Source organism: Larus michahellis, chromosome 8, assembly GCF_964199755.1.
Source record: "Larus michahellis chromosome 8, bLarMic1.1, whole genome shotgun sequence".
In the NCBI taxonomy this organism is placed as follows: Eukaryota; Metazoa; Chordata; class Aves; order Charadriiformes; family Laridae; genus Larus; species Larus michahellis.
In genome coordinates, this window is record NC_133903.1 from 31,828,855 (window position 1) to 31,846,175 (window position 17,321).

General features: G+C 40.9%; 1 protein-coding gene across 7 annotated transcripts in view; it reads right to left on the reverse strand.

The window, feature by feature from the left end:
* The window catches only part of KCNT2 (potassium sodium-activated channel subfamily T member 2), a 197,383-nt gene extending 191,414 nt beyond the window's left edge, over positions 1 to 5,969 (reverse strand). For 6 of the 7 annotated variants that reach the window (XR_012588877.1, XR_012588876.1, XR_012588875.1 and 3 more), the window contains exon 1: positions 5,542 to 5,969. Coding sequence is in view for 3 of the 7 variants with exons in the window: in XM_074599205.1 (XP_074455306.1) it covers positions 5,542 to 5,636 (95 nt within the window). In the remaining 4 variants the exon portion in view is untranslated. The remainder of the gene's footprint in view (positions 1 to 5,541) is intronic. The other variant, XM_074599206.1, reaches the window with a different exon arrangement.
* Between the last annotated feature and the right edge of the window lie 11,352 nt (positions 5,970 to 17,321).

Sequence of the window (17,321 nt, forward strand, 5' to 3'; positions counted from 1 at the left end):
GCTGGAATGTGTACTTCATGGTTTCTTAATTAATATAGCTAGAAATATGCAGGATTGATAAAATTTACCTTAAGGACCCTGGGACAAAACACGCATATTGCCCACATGCAAGGGATACACTGCATATTTCAGGAAGGAAGGCACAAAGCCTAGGCAGGTCTATACTTTACAAATGGATCTCTCTGCAACACAGTCCACCCTACATGCATAATCTGAATGTGTGACTGAAACACAAGAGACCAGAAAGACAGAAACTAGCAGCACAAATGGGAGAAGCAACATGTAATGTTAAAGCGTAAAGGTTACCTTCACAATAAAATGACTTTGACCCTCTCTGGGTACATCTTTGAGTATGTTAAACTTGCCCAGCACAAAACAATAAATGGCACAAAACAGGCTACGTATGTATCAGAAAACTGTTTCAGCTTCCCACACTGGGTGACTCCCTGCAACTTGTCTGCTTGGAGTGTTTCCGTGGACACTCAAACTGCCAAATCATTCCTGAGCACTGCAGTGTTCAAACCAGTTTTGGCCAGCTGGCTATGGACAAAGCATGCAAAGGAAAATATGAACAGTTCACTAGTATATATATTGAAGCAGTCACACTTCAATGGTGGGAAACATTCCTGGCTTGTTTGAATTTACTAAAACAAATGCAGCTTTTATATATTTATAAGCTTCTAAAGAACAGACTAGACATCTGTGCATAAATGGTTTAAGAAACGTGAAGTAAATTTTGCTCTGCAAGATACTCAAGCACTGAATTTATATGACTGACCTCACTAAAAAAACATAGATATGGACAGAATGTAACTTAGAATTCTTTCTTTACATCTCTAGTATCCTGTTGTTTGGCTATTTTGAAATACATGGTAACTATATGTGTACACAAGAAAACATAATATCTCTTCGTTGTATCCTTCCAAAGCTTACATGGGAACCTAAAATAAATACCCTCTTTTCTCCCCTCCTCTGAAGCAACTTTACCAGCTTTAAACATGTCAGGTCTTCACTAGGTAGAATATTTTCTACTTTTATTTCTGTTGCTCTTCAACACAGCTGGTAAGACTAGGGATTGATGATCAGTAGGTTTATTAAATGTGTCATTACATCATTTACTGTTACAATCACAATTCAGTCAAACCTCACTGAATTAACAGGCAAATAACTTGTGTTAATCACAGAGTTGCCCCTCTATTTCTGCTCCCTTCCCCAGCAGCCAAACTGAAAGACAAATTGCATTATGATGGTCAAGAAACATCTCAGAATATCCAGCAAATCAAACCAGTTTATTTCAGTTTCCGATACTTTCAGTAATGTTAAATTCACAAAGGGATATCAGCAATATTTACAAAATCAGTGAAAAAGTCGATGACTCAGTCTCTTTACCCTCACTCAGCTCAGTGACTGGGATATTTACATGGCCAGAAGAAACCTGGTACACTACCCTACCTGACACAGAAACCACCCACTTGACCGCCCTAACTACCGGGCTGATCTTTCACATACTGTCCTGAGGAAGCTTTTCAGATTGATCCAGGCAATATTTAAACACTTTATATAGTGTCAGGAAAACAGGTGAGTTTTTATTCATAGTTCTCTCTCTGAGTAAATGAATACTTAACTATTCCATATAAATGTATGTACTGTAAGCATCAAGCTTCATCTCCACAGTTTTCAAAGGGAACCAGGTCCTTTGAAAATCTAGCCTTTCAAAAACCAAAACTGGTTTTAATATCCAATTTTTTAAGGAAAAAAATTAAATCACTCAGCAAATTCAGGAATGTTTGTAAATTATTCGAAATAGTTTATTTACTGAAAAAATGCATTTGCCAAAGATTCGCCATGTTCTTCTGTTGCTTCTGCACACAGCAACTTCTTTTATGAAAAATAATATAAAAACCAATTTGGCAGTTTGTAGAATAAGACAGCCCAGAACCCATCTGTTACTGAAGCCAACTGCAAGGCTGGTTAGGAATCTAAGCCACATAAGTAGAATTATTTTTCTGAGACAGAAATGCAAAAGCAGGGAGATAGATGCTACTGTATTGGAGAAGTATAGGTAAGAAATGGACTGTGAGCTAGACACCAAAAAAGTGTACCAAAAAGTGTGTTTCTCAAGAAAAAATGAAGATTAGAAATCTGTCTCCAAACAGGTACAGATCTAAGAACAAAATTCCTGAATCAGAGTCCTATTACATTCACCTAAGCATTGTAGCATGTGTGAATTTTATAAATGAACAGGACCATTTAAAAGAAAGCTGAGCAAACTCTTCTCCTAAAGAAACATAACTAGTACGGTTTCAAACTTGGGTACTATGCTTATGTCAGAAATATATCTTTCAGCAAAAAAGAAGAGAGGTCTATATTATTTCAATCATATTTATTATTAAATACTACCATGTAACTTACTGGCAAACTATGCTATCGAAACTGTGTTGGTGGCACAGAATCCTGGGTGGTTTGTGGCAGATGAGAGGAATAATTCCATCTACTCTCCACTTTGAAGAATCAACAAACATCTGAAAACACAGAGATAGAACACATGCCTCCCAGCCAGCAAAAAGTGAACATCTTTCCAGAAAGGGCAGAATGGAAGAAGAAAAGAGAGACCTCAAGGGTGAACAGACTGGGAAGATCAAAAAGGGAGTAAGACTAAAATAGAAGACAAAGAGCTGGTAACAGACCCGAAGTTCACAGACCACACAGATGGAAAACCCTTGATTATAAAACAAACCACCGGAGTTGACAGCAAGTGGAAGTAAGAACTTACAGTGAACTGGAAATATGAAGAAAATTATTTCCAGCATCTTGGCCAAGGGCCAACAACCTCCCAAATGAACTATGGTGATCACTTGCCATTGTGCAGCCATACTATAAGGCTACTGCAACTGTATTTTAGTGTCCAGATATCCCATTCATAGTTAATGTCCATTTAACTGAAGGGGGTACAAGCAACACCTTTGGCAATATCTATATTGCACACTAATTAGAATACAGAAGACATGCTTCACCAAAAATGAACTGGAACCACTTATGTAGGGGTGCAAAAAAAAGGCAAAAAAGCAAACAATTAAAAATAAGACATACTAGTGTAATACTAATCATTACTAACTAATAAGCAGCTGATCTCAGGGTGCCCACAGGTCTGCAGTCTTTCTCATTAAATATTTACTGAAAGTATGCCTTATATTCTAAATATTCTATTTGATGATATTTCTATGCAGAGTATGTATGCTTTCTCTATAATGGATAGTAGCAAAATACCAGCAACATGGGACTGGACTAATATTTCAGTATTAAAAGTTATATCCTCCAGTATAAACAAGAATCTGGACAGTACCCTATTGAAAGGTGGAAAAACAAAAGACAATACCCAAGATTTTTTAAGAGTGGACTTTGTTCAGCTAATGGAAAGCTAGTATCAAAAGATACTACTATGTTAACTTGCAGAGCTGGAGGAGAGAGTGCTGCTAACACAGCCTCATGCAAAGCACTATCCTAATTGCATTGTAGGGAAACCGCTGCCCAGCCTTCCTGCCACAGTGCAGCTGTGTCCAGCCTCAGCACAGGACAGTATTTGAAGATCCTAGATCTTCATTTCCACTAGCTATTTTCAGTCCTGGGTTCATCTTTTATATTTCAGATGTGCCAGAGATCTTTCTTGTAATGCATGTGTGAATATTAATGAAATAATTACAAGTAACTATTCATTTTCTACTAGTCATTTGCTACAATCTTCCAACAATAATCATGGTCTGTAATACTGTTATGCTATAATTTTGCTATCAAAATTTTTTTAAGGATTATTTATTTTCATTTTGTTAAGTGCCCACAGACTTGAAATAGACCTTTCTATATCTAAATGGATGCTACAGTTTGTGCAGTTGTTTATATGCTATTTCCTATTTGAGACCAGCTCATGCTTCTTCCATAGAAGGTAACTTTATTATAAAGTTCAAGTCAAACAGCTGGTATCAGGGAAGTGCTTGACAGAAGTTTAAAGAGGTGGCAGAAGTGTTAAGTCACAGAGTGGTCCAAAAAGGTGTATAGAGAATATTTTCTTTATTTTAGCCATCAAAACCCTAGCTAAATAAATAAAGTTGATAAAATAAGAAAGGTTGTGGGGTTTTTTCCTATTCCAGTAGAAAATAAAATGCAGGTATAAGATGCTAAAACCTACGTTTTCTAAAATCTCAAAGACTACTGCGAACAGAAGCGATGAACACAGAATACACTTATGGTTTAATTTTTTTTTAAACTATAAAACCATGCTTTGATAAACATAGTCTCTAACTTTCCATTATGTAATTACAATGCTGTTATTTCCAACCAACAGCATTCATTTTTTGTGACTATTCAAGATTTCATAACTGCCTGAATAAACATCATTTATGTAATTGCTTCAATGTATAGAATATTCTCCTAAACAAAGGTAATAATTAGTTACATATCTGCATGATCTTGTGATTACCAAACAATGAGAATCCATCTTTCTTTAGGAAAGGACCTAAAATCTAAACAATGTAGACTGGCATTAAAATCAAAGTTTCTGACTGCTGAGTTAAAGACTCATTCTGAAAATGTAAATATATTGAATTAAAATAGATCCAATATGCCGTTGTATATTACCAGACATTGCTTTTCTGTCATTTGACCACAATAAATTATTACTACAAAGTGGATCTCACACATAATTTTGCAAGATGGGATCGTGTAATAGCCTATATGTAATAGCCATACACCAGGTTGTATGGTCAATTAGCGTGGCGTGATGCTGTTGGTGTTCACGAATACTGTTTATTTACCATTTTTAAATTAAACACACATTCCTGGTTGGTTTGTTTGTTTGTTTTAATATAAGGTGTTGTTTTTTCTCTCAAAGACATTATTTGACTTGAGGCAAACAAATACTTTTGTCTGTCGGTTTGTAATTAAAGATGCTGACAGTCCTTGAAATAATTCATAAAGGAATAAATTAGTATTAGTTACATCCAAGCCTAGCATCCTAACATGAAAAGAAACTGCATGTAAAGAAGCACGCATATTGGATAATAGAAACACCTCGGCAGTTAGCCTTTCCACAAGCGGCAAAAAGCGTTTTGTTTGGGGTTTCCCCTCGGTGCATGTTACCATCCGGGGACGGTATGGTACCTGCCCTGCTCTTCCTCCTACCGTAGCCGTGGGGAAGAGAACGGTACTGCCCATCTGCAGAGGCGCTAGTGCCCCCAAGGCTGCGGGACGCCCAGTGCCTGTGGGGCGCCGGCCCCTACTGGCCCCCGGCTGCGGGGCGGGGCACCGCAGCCCCTCGGCGGCCGTCGCATCCCTTTCTCGGGAAAGTTTTTCACCGGGGCTGACCGCTGGCGGGCGGTGCGAGCCTTGGGAGCGCGCTGACCTGCCAGCCCAGTCCGCCCCGCCGCCACACCGACCCTCCGCGGGGCCCGCGCCGCCCCCCTCAGTCGGGCTTGCGACGGGCGCCGCCCGCGCAGCCCCCCGCGCTCCCCCGCGGACTGTCACTGCGCCCGCCGACCGCGCGCTCACCTGTCGTCGCTCTGCCAGCCCTGGTCGCCCAGCAGCAAGTCCCGAAACCGGTACCGCGGGGGGAGTGGGGGCACCTCGCTGTCCAGGTCCACCATCCTGCCCGGAGGAGCGGAGCGCCCGCCGCCGCTCCCCTGCGGAGGGGCAGTCACCTCCGCTGGAGGGGTGCGGCTGGGGGACGGGGACCGAGGCAGGAGGGGCCGGGGGCGGGGAGCGGCGCGGAGCAGGTTGTCCACCCCCCCAGGCGAGCGCGGGGGCTGCGGCGCACAAAGGCGGCGGGAGCGGGGCGGCAGGGCTGTCCCCGGGCGGCTGAGGGGAGCGGCGGCACCCGCTCGCGCCCCGGGGCGCCGGTGGCGGTTAAAGGACCCCGGGGGAGGCAGGTGCCGGCGGGCGGCGCCCTCAGCGGCGGGCGCGCGCGCCCGCCCGCCCGCCCAGCCACCGAGCGCGAGCGCGAGCGCGCGCGCACCGCCCGCCGCAGTTGACAACAAAGAGCTGTCCAGCGCCATGCAAATGTTGTTTGGAGCCGCCGCTGGCAGGGCAGCCAATGGGGTGGGCGCTCATTAGCATACTCCGGTGACGGTGCCGGGATCCTCTGCCTGCCGACCAATGGGAGCTCCCCCTCATTAGCGTGCGGGGCCGGGGGCTGCTCGCCGCGCGGGGCGGGAGACACCCCGGCTCCTGCCACGCGTCGGCCGCCACGCGCCGGCCGCCACGCGCCGGCTGGGGTCCCGCGCCGGCTGGAGTCCGGCCATCGCCACAGGCCTGCTGGCGGGGCGGGCTGAGGGGGGCCGCGCCTCTCCCCTCGGGGTGGCGGTCCGCACTCAGGGGGCTCCGTAGGGGTGGCACGGCGCGGTACCCATTTTGGGCGTGCAGAATGGCGCATGGCTGGAGGAGCCGTCACACACCCCGACCGCCCGCCCGGCGGTATTTGAATTTCTTAGGTGACTGATGAAGCGTGTATTACCGGTATGATGATTTGCTGGAATTCGCTGTCACCAAATTGAAATAGTGACTAATGGTTTTTAGATTTGCTCTTAAAGGTCCACTGTAATGAGACTAGCTGTCATACTTAGCGTCTAATGCCCCAGTTCTGGTAAACATACATATCACTGCATTTTTGCAGCCCGTCATGATTTGCCTTCCCAAATTAGATCTTCACCTAAACTATTCAGTCATAGCGTTCCTTTCCTAGAATGAAGTCATGCAGTCTTAACACTGGTGCAGTTTTTAGATTGAGATTTAGATTTTGCTGCATCAGGGCCTAAGTGATAAACGAGAAGTTATTTCCTAAATGTGGTTTAAATACCACATATTTAATTAGGTGCATACATTCATACTGTGTATTGAAGAGTGAACCTTCTATTTTCCGTTCACTTGGATTTCTGTGTAGAAGGTAAACTGGTTAAAAGCTGCTGTGGCACATACAGTGTCAGCTTGAGTATGGCAGCCAGGAGTGTATGGCATAATAACATGCCCCGCTGAGAATCCAGCTCTGAGCTTCATGCTGTGGGGGAAAGATTTCTGCAGGTAACCAACAGGTTGTCCAATTCAGGACTCGGATTATCTCTGCTGTTGTTGCAGCATCTCCCCTTGCTTCTCTAGTACAGAGTTCTTAAGCGTAGCTTCTCTGCTGTTTCTTTAGAGGATGCAATGTTGTACCGCAGGTCCTGTAAAATCACTGGAGTATGGTGCTTACCCTTTCTCACAGCTTGCTGCATTCAACGTTTACAATGTGCTTCTCAGAAGGGCTTGTTAGATGAAGCAAAACAGATGCACATATGTGGCAAGAGTTCAAAGGTAACTCTGCTTTGGCTGATAAGGGAAATTAGTGAATTACCCTGCTGCCTTATTCTCGCCAGTTTTACCATGCTGTGTTCTGAGGTCAGAACTCTCTAAAAGTCTAATTTAAAAAAAAAAAAAAAAGAAAAAAAAAAAGAAAAAAAGGGTCCAGAATCTTTCTTCTTTAGAATATTTGTTATGTGTAGCCAATTTCTTCTTTTTCAGCTGCTTCAGTTGAACAGGTTGTCTCTTCTAAGAAAACATTGTTTCCTCTCTTTGCCTGAGTATCTATTCATCTTGCTAAAACTTGAGGTGAGGTGGGGCCTGTATATTACAATGGTTTCTTATAAAAGTAAAGTAGTTAGGCTAACTGTAGTCCTTTTCTGAAGCCTATGAATCATAGATTGGTTGGAAAATTAATGGTGTTTCTACTGTGTCTTCTATCTGACTCATTAATTTTTCCACCTTAATTGATTAACGTTTGTTTTCATACTCAAGGAGCTAAGTAATAGTGGAAGCTTTCACACTTTTTCTAGCACGGAAATGCATTTCAGAGTGGTAATAGCTCACTGCTAAACTAACAAACTGGTGAATAGTTGAGTAGAGCTAACAGAAACCAACTCATAACTGAAACTATAGCTATGCAATTTATACAGAAGCTAAATTTTGGGCTTCTAAGTAATATAAACTCTTTGCAATACAAAATTAGTTGTGTTTTTACATGTCTGACGGTATGAGACCTGGTCACTCTGGAAAGCTCAAGTACATAAAATTGGACAGAGATGGGATTTTATTTAGCTAAATAATATTTTGATTAGCAAGTCAAAACACCCGTGAAACGTATGTCTTCAAGCTGAGGGGTCACTGAATCATACACTTGGAGACAAATGCTGTTATATATGAACTATTATACTGGGTCACTAGGCTCAAGGTAGGCATTCCTTCTCTTGTGCTTGTGTGCTAAAGAAAAGGTGTGAGCCACACTCAGTTCTTTCAAGGAGTAAGTGTAGGTTTGTACTCTTGGGATTATTCTGGCCCTGAGAAGTGTCAGAAGCATCTGTGGCCCTGAATTGGGGACTAAAAATAGGTTTTGATGAATCTCTTTTTTTCTTTTTTCTCTCTTTTTTTTTTTAAACTGGCTAGATACAGTAGCTCTTTCCAAGTACTTAACACTGAAGTTTGGGAGAGAGAGGGTTAAGAACTGTGTTACTGAGTTTATTGCTAGTGATTGGATATAAATCTTAGATCATCCTGAGGTACAGAAAGAACAAGTACAAAACAAGTATTTAGGTTTCTTTTTTAGGTTGCTTGTATTTTTGATGGTGTATAGGTAAAAGAGGCTGGCACAATGGAAATGGCTTCTGAACTTTTTGAACAGTTGCAGTGTATACAGAGGTATACATAGGTTATTAATACTGTTCTTAATTCAAGATATTCTGCCCCTCTATCTAAATCTGAATTATGCATTCTACTGTAATAAAATAAATCGGATTATCGGGTTAGTCTTTGATATTTTCCTTAAAAAACTTGTAAGGTTTTCTTTGTTATTAATCACTTTAACTATTGACACTCATTCTTTTCTATTGATATTGATACCTAAAATTATTCAGATAAATCAAAACCAAACCTGACTGCAAGGAGTTTGAGAAGAATCTCATCCATGCTAATAAACTGGTGAATTTCACCCTCTTGAAGTGTTGATGCTTCTCTGCGTTGCGGTGCTGAAATAGTCCTACCAGTCACAGTTCTTACTCCTGTTCCCTCCATTGCTTTTCAATTGTATACCACGACTCTTGTCCTCCCCAGCTGATAAGCTTATCATCCCGACTATTGCTCTTATTCTCCTAAGTAATATGAGATTGTGGTTGGGGTAATGAAGACCACTGGTAAAGATAAACTTTTAAAACCAAAGGTTAACAAGGATGAGGCATTTACGAAGCAAATGCACTCTAAATCCTTTAAAACAGTACTGTAATGTGAGTAACTTGTACTTACTGTCCTTTGAAGGAAGATAGTCTAATATTGTCTGGATGGGATTCAGTTAACTCACTAAGCAGACATACACGAGACACTTACCGTAAGGAACAGTCTAGGCTGCAATGAAAAACGGTAAGTGAAAATGCTGCCTTTGCAAAGTTTACATGCTTTCTGCTATTTGTCTGTTGGTGCTAGTAGAGGGTTAGGCAGGCTGAAAAACTAATTGACTGAAAAATAAATTAATAAAGCTCACACTGATTTTGAGGCTTTCTACGAGGAGCTCACTTTTTTGATTTTCTTTCACCCATAATTAAGAGTATCTGGGTGCTTATCACAGAATTGTAAGGGTTGGAAGCGTCCTCTGGAGATCATCTAGTCCAACCCCCTTGCTAAATGCCGTTATGTCGTTAATGAGTATTTTTGGAACTCTCACATTTCTGCAAGTTAATCAATTCTCACTTGAGTGTGTCTGTGTGGTTTTGGGTTTAAGAGTAGAACTGGTGACTAGAGTACTGACAGCACTGGAAAGCACAAGAGACAGTTCTACAGCTTTACCAGCAAAACAGAATACTTAGGGACGCAGCATTCACAGTTTACAAAATGATTTGGGGTTTAGATTAGTAATCTGTATTTAAACAATATTTGATTAACCTCAGCTGCAATTTCATTTCCAAAATAGTCTGCAAAGGTGGAGTCTTCTGTAGCAAAAAAACATAAGGACATTATCTGTTAAAATGTCCCTAGATGAAATTCTGAAAGAGGCCTTGCTGATGACTGTTGTTTGGCTCAGAAAATAGAGTTTCAGCATTGAAAAAGGTATACTCCTCACTTAGAAAACAGCATATTTTTTTTTTAAGAAATATGTTAGTATGGTTTTATTATTATTTTTTTTTGCCTGTCTTTCAGACCATCAACTCCAAAAGCAATCTCAAATCCAAAGTTCAGGACATAGATGCCTTATCAGACTAAAGTTAGGCATGCTGGACTAAGAGTCACAGCATCCTGCAATCCGAAAGGATCTGAGAGGCTAAATCAAAACAATAGCAAAACCTGGTGAAAGATGTATTTTGAGGACTCTACCCCTTTGCGTCCCATGGTACAGAACTGTTATTTAGTGGTGTGGAGTATATGACTAGAAAAGCTGCATTAGTGTGAAATGGTTATCTAGAGGATGCCTTAATGGATCTAAGCATTTAAGCTTGTTGACTGCAATTTGCACTTTTAAAAATATATGTCTAAAAAGCATATATATCACCACGGTATACTAATAACACTTAGTAATCAATCTAGCTCAGGCCAGGATGCCTAAGTGGGTTCCTGTTGAGTTGCAAGGAGACAAAATGACCTCTAAGTCATATAGCCTTCCATTTTACCTTTACCCAGTACTTGTGCTTCTTGAGGTTGATGGAAAGCAAAGAGATGCTGCTGAGCAATGCAACATTTATAGGGTCCACAGTGCTTTGAGATTGAAATTTTAGATCCTTGCATCCACAATATCTAGTTCTTGCTCATTTAGTTCGTGTAATCTAACATACATTTCTTCTTAGACCCATCATTTTGTGTGTCAGTTACTGCTTGGGTAAGGGCAGTCTTTTTTACCTTCCCCATTTTTCTGACCATAACACCATATCTGTTAGATCAAAGATCAACTATTTATTTCCATTTAAATTCCAAGGACTACCAGGACTTTGCCTTATTCTTTTGTGTCATTTCCTATTCAGATGATTACTTCTGTCTTGCATCTTTCCCTAATGCCCTCTGTTCCCAAACATTATAATTTGAAAGCATCATCAGTTTCTTACTTCTCCTGTGCTGCAGAAGAATTGCCACTGCAATGCCACTCTTCTCTTTCACATCGTTTTCTCAAAAAGAACTTGCCAGTGAGTTAGGTCAACATGAGCATATCCATTTTGTCCCTTTTTGGTTTGTTAGTTTAAAAGTACATTTGTTATGATTTACTAGATTCTTGGCTGTTAAGGATGAGGGTCATTTTTGGTTCATTCTGAATCTTACAGTACAGTTTGGGGGTGGGAGGGGGCGTGTCTGAGTACTACCATAGCATAAATAATAATTATGTTGTCCAGTAAGTTGCTGCAGTGTTTCTGCATAAAGAAATGCTTATGTCAGCTCTTTGCTAGGTAGCTGGGTTGTGTGTTGGAGAAGTATCAGGAATATTTGATGATAATTTTAATTTTCCTTTAAGGCACAGGCATTGGTGGAATACTACTAACGCATAATGAAACTTAAAAAAAACTGTTAATCATGATTTTCTACAAGCAGCACCACAAGCTCCGATCTGCTCCATGTGTTTTTTCCAAAATAAGTATTTATTTCTAAACAAATCTTGCTATACTTACAGCCCTTTAAATATTTAATGATCCTGTTAACTTTTACTGTGTATTTTGCATTTTGATTTTGCGTATCTCTTCATTTTGCTATCTGATACACCTTCCAGAGTACACTGCTGCAATGTTTGGAATTATTTAACTTCAGAGAAAAAATGTTCTTGACATCATCCTATCTTTCCACTTGGTCCCTATTGCTTAAATGGCTGTGCAGCAGCAGATTGTTCTGCTGGCGCAAAAGGTTTGATAGTGATTCAGAAACAGTAGCAGACTGAAATAGCCCAAAGTGCGAACAGAGTTTTAAGGTCACTGTAAAGCTGCAAAGCTAGGGCAGAAGGAGAAATGTGAAGAATTTCCACTTTGATAATTCCTTTGAAAGTGTGGTCCCTAAAAATAAGGGTTCTTCACCCAGTGTGCAGGAGCCAGTCAACAGACTGAGATGAGATATTTCTCTTTATTTTGATTCTGCAGAATAGGGTGCTGGGCATCTAAGGCAGCCAGCACACCTGTCGGAAAACACATAGGGTCTTTTATACAAAAAGGAAATGAAGAAAAATCACATCAAAATAGCTGATTGGTCATTTGTAAGTATATAAGAAAAACTCATTTGCGCATGTCCTAATTTCTGTCTGGCTCGTTATACTAAGGTGGTCTTACATTTACATGTAAAATCTCCTCCTAGAGGTGTGATTTTTAATATTAATAATTATCTAAGGTAACTAGAGGTTATCCCTTCATCCTCCCAGCTACGACTAGGTTACTGCTCAACTTTCTGTTCTGTTGGGGCCCTACTTGTAACAATGGCTAACTTTGATATTGGGTTATTTATGTTTATGGGCTTTTTGTCTTAAGGACTTTCTATTCCTGTTGCTATGGTTTCAGAGCAAGCCATCATGGTTTTGTGGATTTTTAACTCTTTTTGACATCAAAAGGATTTAAAAAAATATGGAGGATTGGAGGGGGTTTGGGGTTTTTTATCAGGTGGCTAATTAAACCGAAATCTTGGTAGGTAGAGGGCATGTTTTCCATAGCCCCCAGTGAGCATGAGTCTGTGCTGCAAGTGTGATCCTATAAGGCTGTTTCAGACACGGGGCACACAATATGACTTGATCTTTGTATTCTTAATGCTAAGCCATTATTTCAGGGCTACCCACGGTCCTGCTACTCCACAGTCCTCTGACATCTGTGGTGACCTGGAAAGGAACTGTAGGAACAAGAGGAATAGCAGCACTGCGGCAGGGGAGAGAGAGCTAGTGGGAAATGGTGATAATCTGTGAATTCCCTTCCAGTAAATCTCCCCTTGGCTGCGAGTAGGAGGACTTCATTTAAAACTAGAGATACTGACAGCTGCTTTCATATAGGAGAGCATCTTTTTTTGCAAAGAACACCTTTTCAAGTAATTTTCACTTTGCTTTTGAGTACAGAGCCAATGAGACAGCAGAGAATGAGATGGTACTTAAGATTAATCAGAAGTGTGGTACAAAATACTTTTGGAATTGGACATGATATGTCTCCTGTCATTGCTGCAAAACCCTGCCTGAACACATGCTGTTATTTAATTTGCATTAGAAAAAGCTGAGGGAATATTCAAAGAATTCCTAATATTGGTTTTCTCTTTGCAAGCGTGCTCCCATGGCCCATCCTTGGTAAAATGGCCTGAACAACAACAGTTGTTAAGATGCGAGTTCAAGTATCTAAAACTGAGTGCAGTGTGCTACAGCTGGTCATATTAAAGGGGACGATGACCGTCAGCCAGATTAAACAGTAACCAGGGAGATACAGAGTGAGTTTAGAACAAGGTGCCAATTTGGAAAGAAAGGTAAGGGACAAATGGAACTTTGTAACAGTAGAGAAAACAGTGAGAACAGAACAGAACAAGCAGTCAAAACTGGAGGAGTTGGGTTTGACACTGTTGTATGTTCGCCCACCAGCACCAAAACCTCTGTCTGGCAGAGGATGCTCCCTCTCTGACTGCCAGCAGCCTGCATCTAGCTCGGGCAGTTACAGGGGAGGGCACAACACGTAGGGACTCACAACTGGGTGTGCGTTTGCGACCTTGTGTGGTGATTCTTCTCTCGTGTGAGCATTAGCAGGTTGTAAGGTACAGCACAGGTACACATCAAGCCCCCACATCTCCTACAGGAGGCATGTGTGAGAGGGGGACTGTGTGCATAACCATGGGTGGTTGGGTGCGCAACTTTGTGTGCATTGTTAGAACTGTGGGGGACTAATGAAGAAAGGTAGTTTAGAAATTCGTTAGGTGTTTATTAGCATTTTGTCTATTAACTGTGTCTTATCTGTTGTATTGCCAATACTGAACCCGAATGTATATTTTATTGATTGCCAGTTAATTATATGTTATTAATAAATCAATAAACCAGTTTGATTGTGATTTGATTTAAACAAAGTAAACTGTGTAGTTTCTCTCTGTCACATCATTAGGTTGTAATTGTAGATATTACGTGATGTGTAATGTCATTATGAGTTAGAGCAGTTGTCTGCCAGTGGGAGGAGAGACAACTGTTGGCAGTGAAAAGATAATCTCACTGTTAATATAGTGGGATAGGACCCTTTTGTGAAAATTTTTGGGCAAAACAGTGGCTGGTTCTAGAATTCTGTGAGCTCTAATGATATCATTAAACTCAAGCGTGACAGCAAGCATGCTGTTAGAACATGCTGAAATTATACTGGTCAGACATGCTATTCCAGCAGTGACTAATTAAGCTTCTGTTACTAGCCATCACTAGTTCCCTGCTGGAATACACTGACTTCCTCAGATTTGTCTTCCTACCACAAAAAGGCTTCCAAATACTGTTCTCAAAATTATTCAGGTTTGAACAAACGCTCTGTATTTTGATGTTAAGCCCCCACATTGAGTAGGGAATGAATAAAGTCTTGAGTAACTTGGTCTGACCTCATAACTGACTCTACTTTGTGCAGGAGTTTTGCATAAGATAACTTCCCAAGGTCCCTTCCAGCCTGAACTTTCCTATGATCCTATATCTCGACATGCAGTTTTGCTAGTACAGGGAATACGTGGTGATATTTTGGCTGTCTGGCTGTGCCCACAGCAATATTTGAGTGCAGTCACACCAGTTCTCAAAGCAATAGCTCTGCTTCTGTAGGTAAAATCCAGCTGCCTTTCTTTGGTTGCATAACTACTTTGATGTTGTTGCCTTTCGCATCAATAGGAGGTAAGGGTACTCTAGAGATGACTTTTTCTGCCTGCCTTAGAGGTCCTGAGGCACGGTTTGCCTGTGAACTCTGTTTTGTTAGAGGCTGGAGATGACTAAGTCGGTCAGACATGCTTAAAGACATTAGTTTTGAATCAGTTGATAGCCCATAAAGAGGCGAGGAAGGGAAGAAAGATTAAATTCCTGATTTTATTTCCATGTGGTTAGGATGTTCAATCAATGACTTGAGACGATCACAAACACAAGACTGGAAGGGACCGAGTCTGGTCCCTTGCTTTGTGATTGAAGATGGTTTCTTTGTATAGCCTACATTATGCCTATACAAAGATTACTTCAAAGCCTCACAACTTAAGTTAGTCTTCTAATTTTCAGCTTAAATTTATTCATAGGAAGTTTATACCTATCTGCTCTTGTGTGCTGATGTTGTCTTTTAGCTTAAACAGGTTTAACGTTGCCTGTATTCATAGACAGCAGTGAGGAAATTTATGGTGAATTTTCAATACGGTTCCGGCTTTGGTTCAGCTGTAGGTGAAAGTATCTTTAACTCTATTTCAAGCCTGTAATGATTTGGCAAGTGGTTCAATAACCCAAAAGCAGTTTGATAAAACCTGAACCACTTTGAGCTTTGTGACATCAGAAGGTACAACACTTAAAACGGGAGAAATTTTAGAACCCATCCTGCAGCGTGGATTTTTACAGCCAATTGGTTTAAGCCACTGCCTCTGGGTTGGAATCTGAGTGCCTCCTAGCACTCTGCCTCAATGATCTTTTTCCCGCTCTCTGAGCTTCCCACAGCGTTCAAGGAATTGGGAAGCAGCAGTGTCACTGCTACATTTGAAAAGCAGTTAGTACTGCTGCTGTGACAGGGAAGGTTAAACCATCCTACGTTCCTCACCACTGCAGGGAAACTAGCTTTTGCACCCGCCAGCCCACTGGTATAGAAGCATGTAAATGCATGCACATAATTGCATATGTAAATGCATATGTACGCATATGGTAATGGAATAAGATTGGTGCAGAGAAGACAAGGGGGACTGTCTTGATGCAGTTAGAGCACTGCTGTCTGCAGCAGCATGTGGTTCTCTACCACAGAACAAAAGGAATTAAAGATTTGGGCAGTGAAGTTGTGGGAGGAGCTGTTTCTTTGTACTCAACTTGGGGAGGTGCAAAAAAAAAAAATGGTTTTACTGATCAGGTATGCACCAGTAACTGCAAAATGGATGCAGACCGATCCTCACAGGGTCATAGAGCAGAGTGAGAGTTCATTTGACACATGTGAGTCGCTTAGCAAGAGAAAGGGGGAAGGAAAGGAAGAGAGGTTATGCTGCCTGGAACAGTTCTTGTAGGTGAAACAGCTGAATGCCAACTTTTACTAAGACCATTCCTTAGAACTGGTAACTGAAAACACAGCCCAGGTTAAAACATAATAATAATAATAATAAAAAAATAATTCCAGATGCATTTTGAGGAAAAAAAACACTTTTAACTGCTTTGGAATTCAGGGTTGATTTGAGATCCGATCTCTAAACACGCTGTTTTTTATCCTGTATCAGTTAGCTAAGCCAGTGATTTTAAGGATATGTTATGTGGTCTTTTGGGAGCATATACAAGATCGATCTGTGTACACTGTGTATGCCAGCCAGACATCCCTACTGCAGGGTGTCTGCTGTGCAGCTGTTTTTTGTCCATCACCTAAGAGCACTTTGTATTCTTACATTTTTATCCCCAATTCTTAGTGTCAAATAATTCTCTTCATATGATCCACATTTCCACTGGAGCGCACTTCTCATAAAGGCAAGAGTTTTAATGAAAATATTAGTAAGGCTGTTGCTTACATAAGTCCATGAGGAGTTCCTCTGTTAGCCCAATTTCCCATACAGTTCTTCTTTTAGCACAGTCTTTATTACTTTGCTTTGGATAGTTCATTATCCATCCTACAATTCATTCACATCTTCTCCATCTTATAATTTCTCATGTGATATTGAAACAAGTGTGCTTCAACATCATCTAGGTTTATTTCATCATGTGTGTGATCAAGTACATTTCCTTTGCTCTGGGTAGTTTGTTATCTTATACAAGAACCAGTGGGCTAGTAAGTCACTTTGTATTTTTGTCTGCTTTTTATTTCAATTGTTTTCAACATAGATCTTGAATGCTATCCGTATAGTAGAGAAGTTCATTTTTACACACATTTAATGTGAATTTCTGTTTTCTAACTAAGCATATAAGACATAAGGAATCACAAAATAATTTATTTGTACAACTTCTCTTGAATACCAAAAGAAATAAGCTTAGCTGAGTTTGGAAGGGACTAATATGAAAAAAATGAGGTATGATGTAAAAACAAGCAGACTGCAGGGAAGGACTGTGTCAACCAAAATTGCCAGACATTTATTTATTTAATCATTTAGCAAAGTTTGGAGAGGGTAAAAAAGAAAAAAAAAAAAAAACAACAAAGAAACACTTGTGTGTTGCAAGAGGATTAGGG